The 18,223-nt window shown below is 44.6% G+C and overlaps 1 protein-coding gene across 1 annotated transcript; it reads right to left on the reverse strand.

Moving 5' to 3' along the window:
* Positions 1 to 1,576: 1,576 nt before the first annotated feature.
* LOC136450493 (uncharacterized) lies at positions 1,577 to 7,329 on the reverse strand. Its single transcript, XM_066450947.1, has 9 exons — positions 6,613 to 7,329; positions 6,188 to 6,326; positions 5,877 to 6,089; positions 5,625 to 5,769; positions 4,756 to 4,906; positions 4,542 to 4,651; positions 4,351 to 4,448; positions 2,024 to 2,093; positions 1,577 to 1,893 (listed from the first exon to the last, which is right to left on the reverse strand). The coding sequence occupies exons 1-9, from the start codon at positions 6,842 to 6,844 to the stop codon at positions 1,804 to 1,806; spliced, it is 1,248 nt and encodes a 415-aa protein (XP_066307044.1). The 5' UTR covers positions 6,845 to 7,329; the 3' UTR covers positions 1,577 to 1,803.
* Positions 7,330 to 18,223: the final 10,894 nt, after the last annotated feature.

An 18,223-nucleotide genomic window follows, 5' to 3' on the forward strand; every position in this document is an offset into this window, starting at 1 on the left:
GCTTGCCCCGCTCAGCAGCAGCGTTGCCGCAAGTGAGGCGTGGCTTGGCACGCTCCAGCAAAGGCGACGTCCGGAGCTACGACCCCTGGCGGGCTGCGTCAAGGTAGGAGGTTGGGGAGGTGACCGGTGACCTCTCCGCGTCAGAGTTGTCAAGGTCCTCATCCGCCCAACGACGAGCCTTGGAACGCCCCATCGATCCGTCCCCAGGGTGGAAGGCGGAGGCGAGAGGGGACAGAGAGGACGACGGGCCGGGTGTAGAGGGGTGCACGAGGAAGATGTCGAGCCACGACGCTGGATGAGGCCGCTGTGGTGAACTGGGCGCCGAGGCGTTCTCGTCATCCGAGATGTCCTCGACAAGAACCGGCGACTCGTCCTCCACCAGCCGCGATTCGGGCTGGGCGTCGGCTGCGCCCGACGGCGGTTGGGGGGGCACGCCAGAGAAGGCTCCCCGCAGGGCTACAGAGAGCTCATGTCGACGGTGACCGCCCCCGGCGGCAGAGGGGGAATGGGTGGCGCCGTCAGCTCTGTAGAGGAAGGAGCGGGCTCCACAGGCGACGTTGGCAGCGGCGCGGCCTCCCCGCGAACGGCCGAGGTGCCCGCACCCGGCCCAGCGGCCTCAGCGCGTTTGTCGGCCGCGGCGGTGATGGCCACGGCAGCAGCAGCCTCCAGCGGCATCGAAGGGGGCGGAGTCGGTGGGGTGACGCCGGATCGAGACCCCTGGCGAGGCTGCGCGGAGCCCACGGTCTCGGCATCCGCAGGGGAACCCGTTTGGGCCGGCACCGCGGGATCAAGAAGAGCAACTCTCTGATGCTTTGACTGACAAAAATGGACGTACTTGACGTTTTTGCGAGGCCGACTAGCATATGGAACTATGGAGGTTTTTGCTCGGTTCTTTGATGAAGAAAATTTTGTTCCATTTTCTTTAACAAATTTACACAACAGCAATTATAAATGTGCAATTGATGACCTTTGTACTTTCCATATATCTCTCTGACGTCTGAATGACATACAAACAGAAGATAACGGAAAACCTCAAAGAGAATCAAAGAACCTCCAAAAGATAGATGCTTAGACATTATTCATTGAGTCACAAGCCAAACGGCGATATATAAAAAGTTTTAAATCTCCTGCGTAGTTACATATTATTTCAGGAGTTTCAGTAAAAGTAAAAGCATTGGCCAGTCTCTTCAAGTGCTAAATTTGTTGCTCTACTTCAAAGTGCTGAATTTCTGTTCATGTATTATCTGTGAAGTAATTATTGTAGGTGATAATTAGGTGTAGTATTTCGGAGGAACAGAAATGTATTTTGCATTCATATTTTAGTTCGTAAACCAAAATGTGTATTTAAAAAAAATGTAACCCTTCTGCATATTAGATTATAAAATTCAATAAAACCATGGACTCGTTATAAAATTCAATAAAACCATGGACTTTCTTTTCATGGGGAAGTGCCGAAATTTTCTTCCAGTGAGATGGTAATGATGTAAATTTTGCAATCCGAAGGTAGAACAATACTGTTCGTGCACAAGTCCAACCATCTGAGGATATAGGGATATCACACATGAATGATCAAAAATTGTGAAGTACCAAAAATATCAGTTTAGGAAATTTATCAGGGCAGACTGCATCATGTGGAAAAACTTGGTATGTGCCTTGCACTGCACGACTGCACGACTGCTTAGCATGCTTAGGATCAATCCAGCATGGTCACAGGATCTAAGTAAATCATTACAATTTCTCATACAAAAAGATTGCTCTTCTAATATCTCACGCTATAATCTCAATTCACAGACCCGCCTCAAATCAGCGGATCACCAAGCCTTGCATCCCTTGTGTCCCCTCTTCAGTGACTTTGTTAGCTTGTATTGTGTTGATAGCACTGGCAATGTTTCCCTGGATCATAGTTTTCCAAGAAATCTCAATCAGAAGCACAGTAAACATTAACAGTCCAAAGCACCATAGTAGGCTCTCTAGATAACGTGCTTAAATCAAGTAGCAAACTCGATGTGAATCAAGAGGTTACCCTCCAAACTCCAAGCTTTGTGCGCAGACCATGCCACTGTGCCATCCCGAAGATCCTCTCCGTATGCCGACTAAAATTTACATGGCACAACATAAATTAACCAAAATGACAACATAACATCGAATCAACAAAGAAACTTGATCCACTGCTAAAAGACAAAGATGTATTATAATCGTGTACACGTGCATGTAACTGGGAATTGCATGGAGTGGAGGCAAGACCAATCTTCTCAAGGAGGGGGGTATCTTTCTACAGATGTATTTGTTGACATAGCTGAGGAAACATGGCATGCTAATCTCAATGTAGTCGATGCATTTGCTCCGGGAATGATACTGCTTTTATGATTTCTGTTTTACCATAGTTTTATTATCGAATTATCTCTGCTTCACAGCAAATGATATTGAAAGCTTAGTTTCCGTGTTGAAAAGGAGTTTTCATGTGCAGCTGTTTGAAACAATTTTAGAAATACCTATTGTTTGGCACAAAGGAAGAGCTACTGGTGGGGTACTTTGCTAAGCATGATCTCTTACATGTCCTTTTTCCACTGCTTGCATTGTTACATGTTCTTATTTTTTAAAACAAGTGGAGATGTGACTTCTCACATGCTCTGGATGAGTGGCTGAACTTAATAGGGTTTACTGTTAGCCACGCCAAGACACCAACCTCTCATGAAGCCTTCTTATACCAGGCTTGACCATTTGGTATGCTTATTACAGGTGCATATTTGCATGTCAAAGGGTGACAGTTTTCCAAGCACTCATGGTCAGCTTGATGTGAAAGGTCTTTTCAGATATTGGATGCCCCATCATCATTTTCTGTACGTTTACATTTAAACCCATGTATTCGATGGAATAAAGTCTTTGGAAATGTTAGTGCTGGAAACATTGCAAGAGTGTAGTTACCACCCTTTAATAATAAGCCTGAATATATTCAGGATATAGTGGCAAAGTTATCATTTCGTGGTCAAAGGGTATTTCTGCACAATGCAAGTGGGTGGTTTGGTGACGCTCCAGTTGAAGCTTCTGGAGATCTGGGACTAAATCCTGAGGATGGAGAGTTTCATCTAATGTGCCAGGTACCATAAACTGTTCTAATTGCATACACGGTGTCATCTCATATACAGAGTTTCCTAAACAGCAATGCTTACATCTTTTGGTAACTTTTATTCTATTTTCAGGTTCCATCCGTTGAAGTTAATGCACTTATGAGGACAATGAAAATTAAACATCTTATGTTCCCGGTATGACATTCTCCCTCTCTCTCTCTGGTACTCCCTATGTTTGCTATATTTGTCCATAGCACACCACACCATACCATAGACCAAACCATGTGGAAGCATTCTAATAACGATATCTTCTATGACAAACAATATGGAATATTTTTCTCTCGAATGCTATGGACAAACATAGTAAAACGGAGGGAGCCATATCATATTCCAGTTCTGCATGCATCTGGATTGATCCCTTTGACTCAATTTCTTGGTAATATATGGAAATGTCATAGATGGTTCAACTATAGTATGGTGGAAATAAAATTTGAATATATTAGAATCAATTAAGAAACAGAAGGCAAGGATATTATTGATTAGTTTTGTAAGTAAGGAATATCATATTGCGAATTAGTTTTGCACTACCTTATTCAGTGTGAGAATTTACTTTTAAAAAAGTCATATGTGGAGTTAGCTAAATTGAACACCCAACATGTCAAGTAGAGCGTGTAAAGATAAGATGTTGATATATTCTCTATTTGTATGGTCGCCATCCTATGGACAAATAGTTAACTGGGTAACCCATTTGGGTTGATATTGATGGTTGAATTCACTTATTTGTACAGCTACAGTTGCTATTATCCACCTCAAAGAGAGTGAGAGGGGGGGGGGGGGGGGGGGGGGGGGGGGGGGGGTGCAGCATATTGCTTTGGTTCTTAGCATGAAAAGAATTAGCCTCTGGATGAAGCAAAATGATAGTTTAAATTATCATTGTGAGTTAAGGATCTTACTTTTTTTCTGTACACGATGATTTGGAATGGCCCTAGTTATGATGTAATGTGTTTCAACACCTCTATGCCCCATGTTTCTGTTTGAACTTTTATGATTTGACCTCTTATGATTTGACCTCTGATACCACAACTTAATCTGTTCAGTTGGCCGGTTCTGTTACTGCTTTATTTAACTGTCAAGGACCCGTTGATGCTCCCGTATGCCAACTAAAATTTACATGGCACAACATAAATTAACCAAAATAACAACATAACATCGAAGCAACAAAGAAACTTGATCCACTGCTAGAAGACAAAGATAGTCTGCTAAGTCTTAGTGACATGAATACCTGACAATGACAGTCTGGTTAAGCTGGTCAACCTTGCAATCCAATATCTTGGATGCAATTGCCTTTACAATCCATTGCTCCACCTCGTCATCATTGATCTAATAAGGCATTACAAAAGTTAATAAAAATTCCAGAAAGGTTAATAAAAGCTATTTGATTGAATGAACAGCAAGTAAAAATGGACAATTTACCCTAAGTTCAACAGTGATTGCAGAATAGGGGATTTCGCCAGAGCAACGGCTGCTCAGATCGAGCAAAGACATGAGGCGCATCTTGGTTACGCACTCCTCATGGACGAGTCCTGTCGATTGTTCATCAAAAGTCAAAGAAATGAAGCCAAGATGTACAAGATATTTGAGTTCGCAAGGGGAAAAAACATAGGCACTGGTCTGGCAGAGAAGATACCATAATCTTTCAGCAAGGCAGAGTTTGCAGTCTGAAACTCCAAGTAGGAATCAAGCCTCTTAGTAAGGAATATCTTTAGAAGCTCATAAACCAACTGATACTTTTCGTCCTTCTCAAGCTGTGAAACAGCTGGCATATTGAGCAAATCACACTGCAATTACAAAAAAGTTTCATCAATCAAGCATGCTGATTGGAAGTACAAACTAAAAAGCTACTAAAGGATTTTACGATGTGCCTAGACCACATTCATGGATTGTCAAGATCAAAATTTGAAACAACTCAATATATTCACTATTCACAGTTATTGTTGGCATACATACAAGAGATTGACATTATGGAAGAGTAGTTGGTTGAGTTGGAAACATACATGATCATCTATCTAAGCGCGTACCCAGTGCAGAGAACTCCCGCTCTGTGCGGGGTCTGGGGAAGGGTGTCAGTGGCAAGCCTTACCCTCGCCTGTGCAATGCGAGGAGACCACGACTCGAACCCGGGACCTTCCGGTCACATCTATCTAAGCAAGACAATAAAAAGAAAAAAAAAATGGAACTAAGAAGGACACCCCCATGTCAACTCTGCCAACTTATAATCACACAAGCTCAGGCCCGAGAAGATACTGAGAGCACCAACACTGGTTACATGTAAGCTGATGGCATTAGAGCATCTTTTGTCCATGAAACTAATGCTAGAATTAATAACATACAACAGTAAACACATTCGGATAAATGATGTAAGAATAGCATCCTATATTGCAAGAAGGCACTAATGAACAGCTAAGGGGAAAAATTATCCTTCTGAGGATTATATATCATGAATTTTTTTCTCATAGAATCAATATTACAGATGCACGGACAGGAGTAAACAAGCACCTGAAAGAGATTAGACGATTTGACAAACTCAATGATCGCCGCAATGGCCTCTTCCTTTGCATCACCAATTGTAGCTGATTCATCATCTGACCCTTTGAATGTGGCAAGGTACTTGTTGAGAAAGTTGAAGTACTCCTTAGCCATGCTGTCAATCATAAGAGAAAATGGTTGAATTGTATCAGTGCAAAACCAAGCCAGGTAGCAAAAGACAGGAACTTGATGACAAGCCTTAAAAAGTCACGCATGTCGCACCCCTTTTGGTCTTTGAGGATGCTGGTGATAGCAAGGTATAGCTCCCTCTGCTCCAAATTGCCAATACCCCACTCACTGACAAAGCTGTCGATGTTCTTGAAAGATGGAATGATGTACTCGGCAGCTTTTCCAGCCGTGGCGAGCTCAAGAGCCTTCTTGTAAACAAATGCCTTGCCGTAGGGGCTCGGAAGAAGATTGTACAAGCTGAAAAGACTACATAGATACACAGACATTGGGAACAGGTCTGTAAGCAAACCCCCTTGGATGCCACAAACAAACAATTGAATTCTCTGCTAACGGTTGTTGCTTACACTTTGAGGCGCAACGCTGGCTTGTCGCCGGGCTGCTGGGTGAGCTTGCCGCAGATGTGGTTGGTGATCTGCAGTGCCTGGTCCTCGGATCCGGCCTTGGTGACGAGGCTGCAGATGACGGAGAGAACGCACTCCAGATCTGCAGAAGCAGAGTTAAAGGCTCAAGCAAATAACATTTTTTTAGAGTTCAAGGGCAGATGCCCCGGCCTTTTATTAGCATATAAAAGACCATGCAAACCATTACAGCACAGAGTTTGTAAACGAAATCCACCTCACCCAGCACACGCCAGAGTCGGGGAACATACACCACATACGAGCAACCGAGATAAAGGGGTAAAAAAACTAAGACGAAAAGAACGAAATCTGAGCTGACAAAACCCAAGCAACTGAGATGCTTCACATCGACTCCATCACAGCGACGTTACCTTTGTCCGCGACGCGCGACGGGGAGGTGAGGAGCAGGTCGGCGGAGGCGAGCATGAGGGAGGCCATGTCGAGCCAGCGCCCCGCGAGGATGTGCTCCTGCGCCTCGAGGCAAAGGCGGGTAACCTCGGGGTCCGCGACCTCCGGGCCCGCGTCGGCCCAGGCGAGCTCGGCGGTGAAGCGGACCACGGCCAGCATCGGCTCCTCCTCCGTCGTGTTCACTATGGTCGCCATCTTGCGCCGCGGCCGCCGGAGATGTTGAAGGGAGGAGGGGATTGGGCGCGTGGGGCAGAAGTGGCGGCGGGAGGAGAAAACCCTAAACCCGATGCAGATGCAGCTTAACACCGCGCACGACGCCTTGTGCCGCAACCCTTACAAACTCCAAGCAGTGGCGAGTGGCGAGTGCCTCGCAGCGAGCGTTGATGGAGAGGTGGCGGCGTCCGCCTTCAGCTGCGCTCGGATGGAGAGGCGGCGGCGTCCGCTTTCGCGGCGCTCGGACGAAGAGGCGGACAGACAGGGAGCCGAGGAGAAGATGACGAGCAGCCAGCGCCCAGCGGCGGCGGCGCGGCGGCCGCAAGACTGAGACGCGAGGAGGACGGAGGATGGGATGCGCGAGCGGGCAGAGTGGGAGGCGCCGAGGCGACGCGGGTGAAGGCGCGGGGTGCGCGAGATGTCGAATGGCGGCGCGGCTGGGAACGGAGAATCGAGGATGGCCGACTAGTCTATGGAGTCAGTGAACTTAGGGTTAGGCGTTGGGCTGTATGAATTTTAGCCCTTTTAACTTGTTGTCGGGCCTGGTACCAGGCCTAAGCGATTTAGCGGGCCGTGCCATGCCGGCCCACTTGTCTGGGGTGAGGCCCAGACACGGCCTGCTTCTCCGGGCCATGCGAGCCCGGACCCTCTGGCCACCGGGGTGAGACGTGCTTGGGCCAGGCCAAAAAAACCGGCCATCGGGCTGGGTTGATGGGCTCGGGCTGCATGTCCATATATACTCCAAGGTGGCGTTTGGATGCAGGTGGGGATAGGGAAAAGGAAATAGATTGGAATAAGAACAGGTGGGTATGGGATATGGATATATATGGTTTCACACATATTCCCTTGTTTGGTACACAATGGGATAGGGATAGGGATAGGGAATCAAACTTTCATTGACAAAAATACCCTTGTTCATGAAGCAATCTCAGAAAAAAAAAACAAATTCTACATTGCTACTTACCGGAAATCTAATATGACAATGCAATGTTCGAAATAAGTTAAGCGTTCGAAAGAACAATGTTTACAACCAGTGATTCATGAAGGCATACATTAATATATAGATGGATCCATATTTACACCAAAATAAGCAATGTGCCCACAAATTACTAGGAACTAGTTCGTCCATGCCAAAAGCCCACATCACAGCAAAATACACCATCAGCAGCAAATACCAAAGCAACGACATCATCATCAGCAAATATCCTCTTGCGGCCAGCTGTAGATTAGCTTCTAGATGATAGTTTGTTAGAATGGCATGGCTGTTCGGAATGAGAGTTGATAGAATTTTCAGGTTGGTGTGTTGCTTGTCTCACATTTACATAAGAGTGATCTTCATTTAATTCGAATTTATCTCCTGGGCCTTTAGCCTTGCTTCCTTTCACTAAATCACTGACATAAAATCTCACAAAGTTTATCATAGTGCACACAAGGCTTTATATACAAAGCCGTAGCTCCTGGACGACTCTACAGCACATTTATTTATGAATGAGAAAAAAATGATAACACACATAACAAATTGAAGTGTCAGTGCATCAGCCGATATACCTTTGCCCACCACACGAACAGTCTGTGTCCCCAACAACCATTTTCCTCTCATCATCCCAGCTAAAGCCACTTCCATTCTGCTGAACATCCAAGACATAAGTCAACAACTTCTTCATTGTCTTCGCCTTAGATTGAACATGAGGGTCAGCTTTAATGTGAGTATTAGGAAGTCTTTCAGAAAGCTCCTTCTCAATGTATATCATGTAACCACTTTTTATGTCCAGTGCCCACTTTCCAACCCGAGTCATTCATTTCATACAAAATATCAACAAGTATGTTCTCATCTTCTACAATCCAGACCCTCTTGTCTCTCATCTTATTTAGCTTTATAGTTTTAGTTCCCTTCCTAACCTGTCATACAAATTATCACGTCAACCAGATGGTCAAAGATAATTATGTAAGCCCCTAATAAAATAACTATAACTATATCATAAACACGGCAATTGCACACTAAATAATGAAAAAGCATAACACACATGGATGAGTGCCGAGGTACATTACATTACCGTTGATTCCTTCTTTCCAAGCATTCCACATATGGGTTGCTAGAACATCTCTAAATTCAGTCCACTCAGTTGATGATTCGGTACGATTAATTACACCTACGTTGCTGGCATCATGTTGCAAAAAAAGCATCCAGTTGTGGCTCAAGTGGATCAAAACTTATTTGTTGTCGAATGAGATTATGGATATAGCAGCACGCTAGAATTATAGCAATTTGGGTATCAATCGGGTAATAAGATCCATTCCTAATTATACCCCAACGTAGCTTCAATAAACCAAATGTCCTTTCTATTATATTTCTTGTTGACGAATGCTTCATGTTAAATAGTTCCTCCTTTCTTGTTGGTGGATTACTCCATTACTTTAGATGGTACTGTTGTCCTCTAAATGGAGACAGAAATCCATCACAGTTCTTGTACCCAGCATCCACAAGATAATAACAACCTACGTTTTACAAAGCACGTTATATTTTTATATAATAAAATCTGTGTATGCAAATAACACCTCGTTGTTAGCTAACATTTCTTATCATGAGGAACCCGCAAACCATTTTGCATTGACAAAGCATCTCGAAGTACCCTAGCATCAGCTGTAGACCCTTCCCAACCAGCTAGAACATAGCTAAATTGCATGTTTGGAGTACAAGCACCAAGAACATTTGTGGCAATATCATTCTTTCTTGATCGGTATCTTGGTTTATCAATAGCTGGAACAACTTTTATGTATGACCATGACCACTACTAGAACTCAACAAAACGAGAAAGAAAACGAGAGCCGCTGCATGAACATTTGCATGCGTCTGTCTTTAAAAAAACTTACCCTCAATTTAGGCTAAGGCTGAGCCCAACTTATTGACTAAGCCGAAGTAGATGATCACGACCGCGAGCCAACCGAGCTAGAATTATCTAAGAAAAATACAAGTCTTGCTTACTTTTGTTACATCCAGATGGTCTCCAAAACTTATCTGTTGAATCATTTGGCATTCAACCACTCAATCTGCGGCCCCTACCTTGTTCCTTACGTGACAAAAAGTGGAACAGTGAGAGATTGTGTACAAGGTGCCAAAGGCCACCACGGATTCAGGAACCAGACCCCGTAACTACAGAGCATGTGATGATGATGTAATACTTAGCATTTCGGCAACAGTAACTCTTAAAATAAGAATACACATGTGAAAGCTCCAGTTTGGTTTTGGTGAATTGATGAAACCCTAAGTGCTAACCTAGTTTATCAAGTGATCATGACATAGGTAGCGCATTCCAAGTGATGAAGCGAATGAAGATCATGACATGAAGATGGCGATGCCATGGTGATGATCAAGTGCTTGGACTTGAAAAGAAGAAAAAGAAAAATAAAAGGCTCAAGGTAAAGGTATAAATGGTAGGAGCCATTTTGTTTTGGTGATCGAGACACTTAGCGAGTGTGATTATATTTAGGATTGATAGCCGTACTATTAAGAAGGGTGAAACTCGTATTGAAATGCTGTTATTAAAGTGCCACTAGATGCTCTAACTCATTGCTTATGCATTTAGGATCTAGTGGAGTGCTAACACCCTTGAAAATATTTGTGAAAATATGCTAACACATGTGCACAAGGTGATGCACTTGGTGGTTGGCACATTTGAGCAAGGGTGAAGGAGATAGAATTAAAAAGGAGTTGGTCATGCAGTGACCAGACGCTGGCCTTAGTTGGACCGACATGTCCGGTCAGTAGAAGATATAAAGACGCGCAGCGTCGGTCTCTGATCAGATGCTGGGTCACAAACTGACCGGATGCTGACAGGCTGCGTCCGGTCCTACTGACGTGGTAGCACACAGGGGAGTCATCGTGTGACCGGATGCTGGGTGTGTCCGATCAAGCATGATCGGACGCATCCGGTCGTAAAAAGTCATCTCTGGATGCTTACTGAAAACGACCGGACGCTGGGGTTTAGCGTCCGATCACTTTGAGCTACTGCGTCTGGTCATCACTTGACTGTTGAGATCGAGCGATCAACATTTGAAGAGAGGGGACATGTGGCACGCATCGCGTGACCGGACGCTGAGGTCCAGCGTCCGATCAATATGACCGGAGCGTCCGGTCACCCCATGTTGTGCCCAGTGAAAGGGTACAACGACTCTATTTCGTGGGGACTTCTGTTTAAGCCCCGTGGCCGGCTCAAGCTCACTCTCTTGGCTATTTGCATTGACATAGCAACCTTGTAAGCTTAGCCAAAGCCCTCCCACTCATCTCCATCATTGATTCATCATTTTTGTGGGATTGGAAGAGAATTCAAGTGCATTGCTTAAGTGTTTGCATCTAGAGGCACTTGGTGTTCGTATTTCGCTATAGGATTCGTTTATTACTCTTGGTGATTGCCGCCACCTAGACGGCTTGGAGCAGCGAGGATCGTCGCGCGGATGGTGGTGATTGTCTCCAGCTCCAATCGTGGTGATTATGAGGGGTTCTTGACCTAGTGGATTGCTCGTGGCTTGTGTGATTCTCATCTTGTGTTGGTTGTGAGGCACTCTATTGAGGGTTTGGCATGTGATGCCAATTAGCTCGTGAACCTCCAAATGAGTGAATCGCCACAGCGAGGAGTAGTTTGCCGACAAGCAAGTGAACCTCGATAAAAATCATTATATTCATCATTTGATTCCGAGATGATTGGTCTTCATTGGTATTTATTCGTGTGATTAATTGGCTTTTTCTTTGACACGGTGGTATAAACAAATTGCTCATTCTCTTTACATTACCGTAAACTAGTTATCAAGTTTTTTAGTGTAGCTAATTGTAAGAGCTTGTTAGTTTGGTTAGTATGGCTCTTTAGTTAGCTTTCGAGAGCATATTAACTTAGTGTAGTGTCATAGCTATTGTGTGGATAGAAACTATATAAAGTAGAATTGTGGTAGATGACTTGCTATTTTAGTAGGCTAGCGTAACACTTGTTTCGCCTTATAATTGTCTAATCAGTTTATTAAGTGTTGTTATAAAAATTTTTAATAGGCTATTCGCCCCCTCTAGCCATTAGGACCTTTCAACATAGTAAACTACTAAACTAGCTCTATTGACTAAAATATTAAGCTAACTATCATCTTTATCAAGTAAAGTATTGGGTTCAACTAATAAACACCTAGCTTTACAAATGAAGGATGCATCTCTATTTCTACTAATGATTTAATGTAAATTTAAAACAAAGAGCATTTAACTACCCTTATATTAAGTCTATTCTAAAGCTACAAAAATTACAATGAGCACATAATAATACAATGAACCTAATGTAAAAATTTTAGAATTTTTGCAATCACCAATTTACCATAAAAATTCCTACAATATTGAACCTAATCATATTAAGCACTCTCAAATGATTTAATAGCTACTGGTGTCAACAAGCACATATATGAACTAAATACACTAACAGATAGAGCACAATTTTAGAAACTCAACAAAATTGGTTTCACAATTTTTGGATACATACATGATTTTATATGATTTACCAAAGTTCAACTCAGAAATACAAATAAAAAGCTATTTCTATTCTCCATGAAAAAACTAAACTGATTTCGGCCCAACGCGGCCCACGCGGCGCAACGCGCGCGCGTGAGCGCGCGGTGGCCCACAAACGAGGCGAGGCCCATGCGCGAAGGTGGCCCACGGCGAGGAAGCCCGAGCGCTGGCACTCTTGCAAAAATGCCCTCGCGTTATCAGAAAATAACACGAACAATACACGTACTGTTTCTATAGACAACGACTTTGCAACAGAACCCTCGTATCTTCTCCTCTTTACAAAGGCAAGGCCCTAGACCATCCCTGCGCGCTCCAGCGCGATGAGCGGTGGCATTGGCGCTTACGCTGACCACACAGGACCCACGCTGATCTATTTACGAGGTCGACGCTCACCTATGGTTCGACGCAAGACAATGGGCGGCTGTTGCATGAGCCGGGATGCCGTAGAAGGACCTCTCCACGACGGCGGGCACCCTGCGGCAATGGTGACGGCGTTTAGGCGAGCCGCAGCAACAACAAGACGATAGGGGTATAAAAGGTCCTAATGGCTAGAGAGGGGTGAATAACTTAATAAAATTTCTACAACAACATTTAACAAAATAGTTAGACAATTATGAGGTAAAGCAAGTGTTACGCTAGCCTACTCAAAATACAAGCCACCTACCATAATTCTAGTTTAGATAATGTCGATTCACACAAGAACTATGACACTACCTTATGTTTGTGTGCTCTCAACGGCTAACTAAAGAGCCACACCAAGCAAGCAAGCAAGCTCTCACAACTAGCTACACTAAAGAGCTTGTCAACTAGTTTGCGGTAAAGTAAAGAGAGTGATCAAGAAGGTTATACCGCCATGTAGATGAAGAAACCAATCAATCACAAAGATGAATAACAATGAAGACCAATCACCTCGGAATCAATGATGAACACAATGATTTTTTACCGAGGTTCACTTGCTTGCCGGCAAGCTAGTCCTCATTATGGCGATTCACTCACTTGGAGGTTCACGCGCTATTTGGCTTCACACGCCAAACCCTCAATAGGGTGTCGCACAACCAACATAAGATGAGGATCACATAAGCCACGAGCAATCCACTAGAGTACCTTTTGGCGCTCCGCCAGAGAAAGGTCAAGAACCCCTCACAATCACCACGATCAGAGCCAGAGATAATCACCACCCTCCGCTCAATGATCCTCGCTGCTCTAAGCCGTCTAGGTGGCGGCAACCACCAAGAGTAACAAGCGAAATCCGCAGCGAAACACGAACACCAAGTGCCTCTAGATACTAACACTCAAGCAATGCACTTGGATTCTCTCCCAATCTCATAAAGATGATGAATCAATGATGGAGATGGCTAGGAGAACTTTGGCTAAGCTCACAAGGTTGCTGTGTCAGTGTAAATGGCCAAGAGGGTGAGCTTGAACCGGCCATAGGGCTTAAATAGAAGCCCCCATGAAATAGAGCCGTTGTACCCCTTCACTAGGCATTGATTGGGGTGACCAGACGCTCCAGTCCTACTGACCGGACGCTGCTCCTCAGTGTCCGGTCGCCCGATGGCGGCCACGTGTCATCTGTGTTCAACAGTGTTCGTCAGATTCCAACGGTCAAAATGTTGACCGGACGCTCCGACAGAGTTGACCGGACGCTGGACCCTCAGCGTCCGGTTGTTTCCAGTAAGGGTCCAAATCCGATTTTTCCCGACCGGACACGTCCGGTCATGCTTGACAGGACACAGACAGCGTCCGGTCACACAACGTCTCCTCTGTACGCTTACATCAGCGTACGTCAGCACTGACCGGACGCACCCTGCCAGCGTTCGGTCGCTGAGCGACCCAGCGTCCGGTCATGAGACCGAAACACACGTCCTCTGCTGCCACTGACCGGACGCTCCGGTCCAACCGAGGCCAGCGTCCGGTCACTTATAGTGACCTCCGTCTTTTCTGTCTAGGGTGCCGATAGCACCGTCGGACTGTCCGCACTCTACGGGCGGACACTCCGCCGGTGGAGTTTCTTACCCTTGCATCTAAACTTCACCACCCTTGATCAAATGTGCCAACCATTAAGTGTATCACCTTGTGCACATGTGTTAGCATATTTTCACAAACATTTTCAAGGGTGTTAGCATTCCACTAGATCCTAAATGCATATGCAATGAGTTAGAGCATCTAGTGGCACTTTGATAACCGCATTCCGATACGAGTTTCACCCCTCTTAATAGTACGGCTATCAAACCTAAATGTGATCACACTCTCTAAGTGTCTTGATCACCAAAACAAAATAGCTCCTATAAATTATACATTTACCTTGAGCTTTTTATTTTTCTCTTTCTCCTTTTCAAGTCTAAGCACTTGATCATCACCATGGCATCACCGTCATCATGTTATGATCTTTATTTGCTTCACCACTTGGAGTGTGCTACCTATATCATGATCACTTGATAAACTAGGTTAGCACTTAGGGTTTCATCAATTCACCAAAACCAAACTAGAGCTTTTAGGGTAGCGGGTGAGCAATGACAGCTCACCAGTGACCTTATCGAGAAGCCAGCTTGGCCGAAGACGACCCGAGCGAGTCTATCCATGTGCGCGCTGCGAGGTGAACGACGGACCGTAAAGACACGGCCACGTCAACGGCGAGGAGGCAGCACTAGAGCTACGACTAGAATGCGCATGACGAAGAGGGAGCCAAGGCGAGCTAGTGGTGCAGAGGAATTGGCACATGATCAAGTGGTGGAGACTGGCCACGACGCGGACGGTGGCGGGCCTTATCTGCACGGCCATGGGCAAAGCTCCATAATTGGAGCTCGGCGTGACGCGAGTCAAGGCGGGGTGGGGTCAGCTGGAGAGGGGACGTGAAGGAGGAGACACGAGCACGAGGAATTGATGAGAGGTGCTCGCTCTCTGGCTTCACCGTGACGCGACACGACGGCGACAGAAAGCAAAGAGAGAAGAGGGAAAGAGAGAAATGGAGCGCGGCAGTGGGCTCGGCTCGTCCTTGCCTTGGCGGGACGCGAGCAGAGGGACCGGGAGGCCCACGCCGGCGCTAGCCGACGGGCGTGTGCGCGTCCGATCGGCGTGGCCCGCGCGGCCGTAGTGTCATAAATGACATAGCGATGGCGGCGTGCACGGTCGTGTGCGGACAACACCCAACCAGGCTAGGGAGGGGCAGCGTGATGCAGCGCGTGTACTGGAGCGACTCGACGGCAGCGGCAGCGGCGCAATGCGAGGCAGCAGTGCCGGACGCGACGGCAGCGCTGCGGGGGACGGGGCAGGCGCAGCAGCTGCGGTGGCTCCGCGAGGCGGGGCAGCGGCAGCCGAGCCATGGGTATGTAGAAACATTGCAACCATTTCCTCAACTTTGACGTTCCTAGTACCCCTTAGCTCTCCAATGTCTCTAACCAATGAACATAACTTCCAAAAACAACGCCTATCCATCCGAAGTTGCTCAACACAATAGATATCACTTTCATAGATAATATCATTCAAATTCTTTGTTGGTTTGATGGGTCAAACCTACAGGGTTCTCTAATCAACCTTTGTCGCTGATTTCTAAGAACAAGCAGATAGTAAAGGAAAACAAAATTAACAGCCATTAATAGTTTAAGCCTACAGTGTCTCATGTGTTGGCTCAGTACTAGAATGTTTCTCCTTGCAAGCGACCAGCCAATATTCTGTGTGAATAAAATTTGATAAGTTTGAAAACATACAAATTTACTCCGTAGGAATAAAGTTGCAAATTTACCTTGGCAACGTTGTCTTGTTGGATGCAGTAACCAGCTGTTGGATAGCCGCTGCCACTGTGTTCATTATGCTGAATGTAGACCTCTAGAAAGTTGGTTTGATTTGCGAACTTCAACATTTCAGAAACGGAAGTGTCATCTTTCAGGTGGTCTATACCAGCTTCATCAAGGGTGCGACCAGGAATGACATAGAACAGATTGTCCCCATCCTTGAATCCTAAGCTAGCAGCCAGTTGTACTACATTGAAGTAGGACATTGCTTGCTTCTCAATGTTTCGAAAAAGGGAGACTTCACCTCCTTCATAGGTCAGCGCACCTTCCTTTGAAAAAGCACCCCCATGGTGCATCAAAATATTGACGCACCCTGGAGCCATTATTGAAACAGGGACCGGTTGGGTAGAAGCAAGATCTGATTATGTATAACTGGAGAAGTGTAGATGTACATAGCACTATCTCAGAAAGATAAACCTAGGTTGGGGCATGAGAACCTGGATTTCATTTAAAGCCATGCATTTAGAGCCGATGTTCCATGATAGACAGTAGACACAGCTTATGGACATGACAAGAGGAGAAGTTTACCTTAGAATTGACCCTACTTATGTCACTATAGACAAAGTGGTCATTGAAGACAGGTGAATAACCATGCCCCCCCTCTTCCATATGCTATAGAGGAAAGTGATGTTTTGCTTAATTGTCTCTGACATACGCAGTCAGTTATTTACCTAAAGCACAACTCTAGAATATGATGAAAATGGCAAGAAGAATCATGTATCAACTCTTGAACTTAAAAATTTCTGATATTCCCTTGTGTCTTTATTCTGTTTAGGTACATTCAGCAGACTCTCTGTTGAAATTAGTGTCGGAACTTAAGAGGACAGCTATCTTTTCTGGGCTTGCTTCATTGAATGAGAATGTGGATAGGAGGATCAGCAAGCTGAGGGAACTGAGAGAATGCTGGAGAGGATTGGGCAGGAGGCAGCAGCAAGCCTCAAGGAGCTAGAGGCACACTACTACTCATCTGTTGTGTGGTCACCATCCTATGAGTGAGGTTAATCTTATCATTCCAGGATAAAATTGCTCGTAGTTCCAATATGCACTCATTTCACATATGGTTTAACAGCGATTATTTGCTCTATCACTGGAGTATCACTAAGTTGTAGCAGTGTTAATGTTCGGTGGAATGATTTAACCTCACTGCTAGCTGTATCTTGTTTTACATATATATAGGTGCATGATGCATAGTTCATAAGATTATATATCTGTTTGATTATTTATCTAGTATGATTTTTTTCTTTATTTGATAATAATTTAAATGATAAATAGTTTACAAAGGAGAAGATAAAATCATAGAAAATGAAATTTCTAATTCAGATTAGAAGGAAAAAGGAATGAATATAAGTGTTATGGTATGATTTTGATTACTCTAATAAAGGGAGGAGGGAGGCTGGAGAGAAAAACTTTTGGATATGTTCATTGCAAATATATCAACAATAGAGTCAATTTAATTATGAATTGCAATAAGTGAGTGGGGTATCTCAAATAGAGATGAGCTGCTAGACTATGTCAAATAATGTAGTCAATGGTTCGAAAAAAACTAAGAGATGGGTGAAATTATACAAGGAATCCTGGTTTCAAAACAAAGGAAAATGGGGATACACGAAACTGGTATACGCTACACTCAATTAGCATACCTAATAAAAGTACATAAAATGGATCTTCTGTCATGGCTTTTACATGGGAAGTATAAATGCTAGAGGACCTTGGATAATGGACTTGCTGATGGCTATCATATTGATTGTCTTGACCCATAAACTTGACTGACTAGTGAAGACTGAAGACAGATTTCTTTTGCTTTATTGACTCCATACACTTGAATTCGCTACAGAAACTTGTCTACTGAAATAATGGAACTGTACCAATGCAGCAAGAAATTCTTATAATCTGTTTAATCTTTAGATGTTAACCATTTTTATTTATAATATTGAATATTGTCTACTGACGTTATTTGTATAAGCTGTATATTAATTAATTTTCCGTTCTTCATGGTTGCAGGGTTATCCCAGGTTATCAGTTGATAGGCCT

The sequence above is a fragment of the Miscanthus floridulus genome, chromosome 5 (assembly GCF_019320115.1).
Source record: "Miscanthus floridulus cultivar M001 chromosome 5, ASM1932011v1, whole genome shotgun sequence".
NCBI lineage: Eukaryota > Viridiplantae > Streptophyta > Magnoliopsida > Poales > Poaceae > Miscanthus > Miscanthus floridulus.

Coding starts and splice junctions, on each gene's coding strand:
- LOC136450493 (XM_066450947.1), bottom strand. CDS start 6,844: ATGGCGACCATAGTGAACACGACGGAGGAGGAGCCGATGCTGGCCGTG. Junction 4,449..4,541: donor CAATCACTGTTGAACTTAGG/GTAAATTGTCCA, acceptor ATGCCTTATTAG/ATCAATGATGACGAGGTGGA. Junction 1,894..2,023: donor CAAAGCTTGGAGTTTGGAGG/GTAACCTCTTGA, acceptor ACTATGATCCAG/GGAAACATTGCCAGTGCTAT.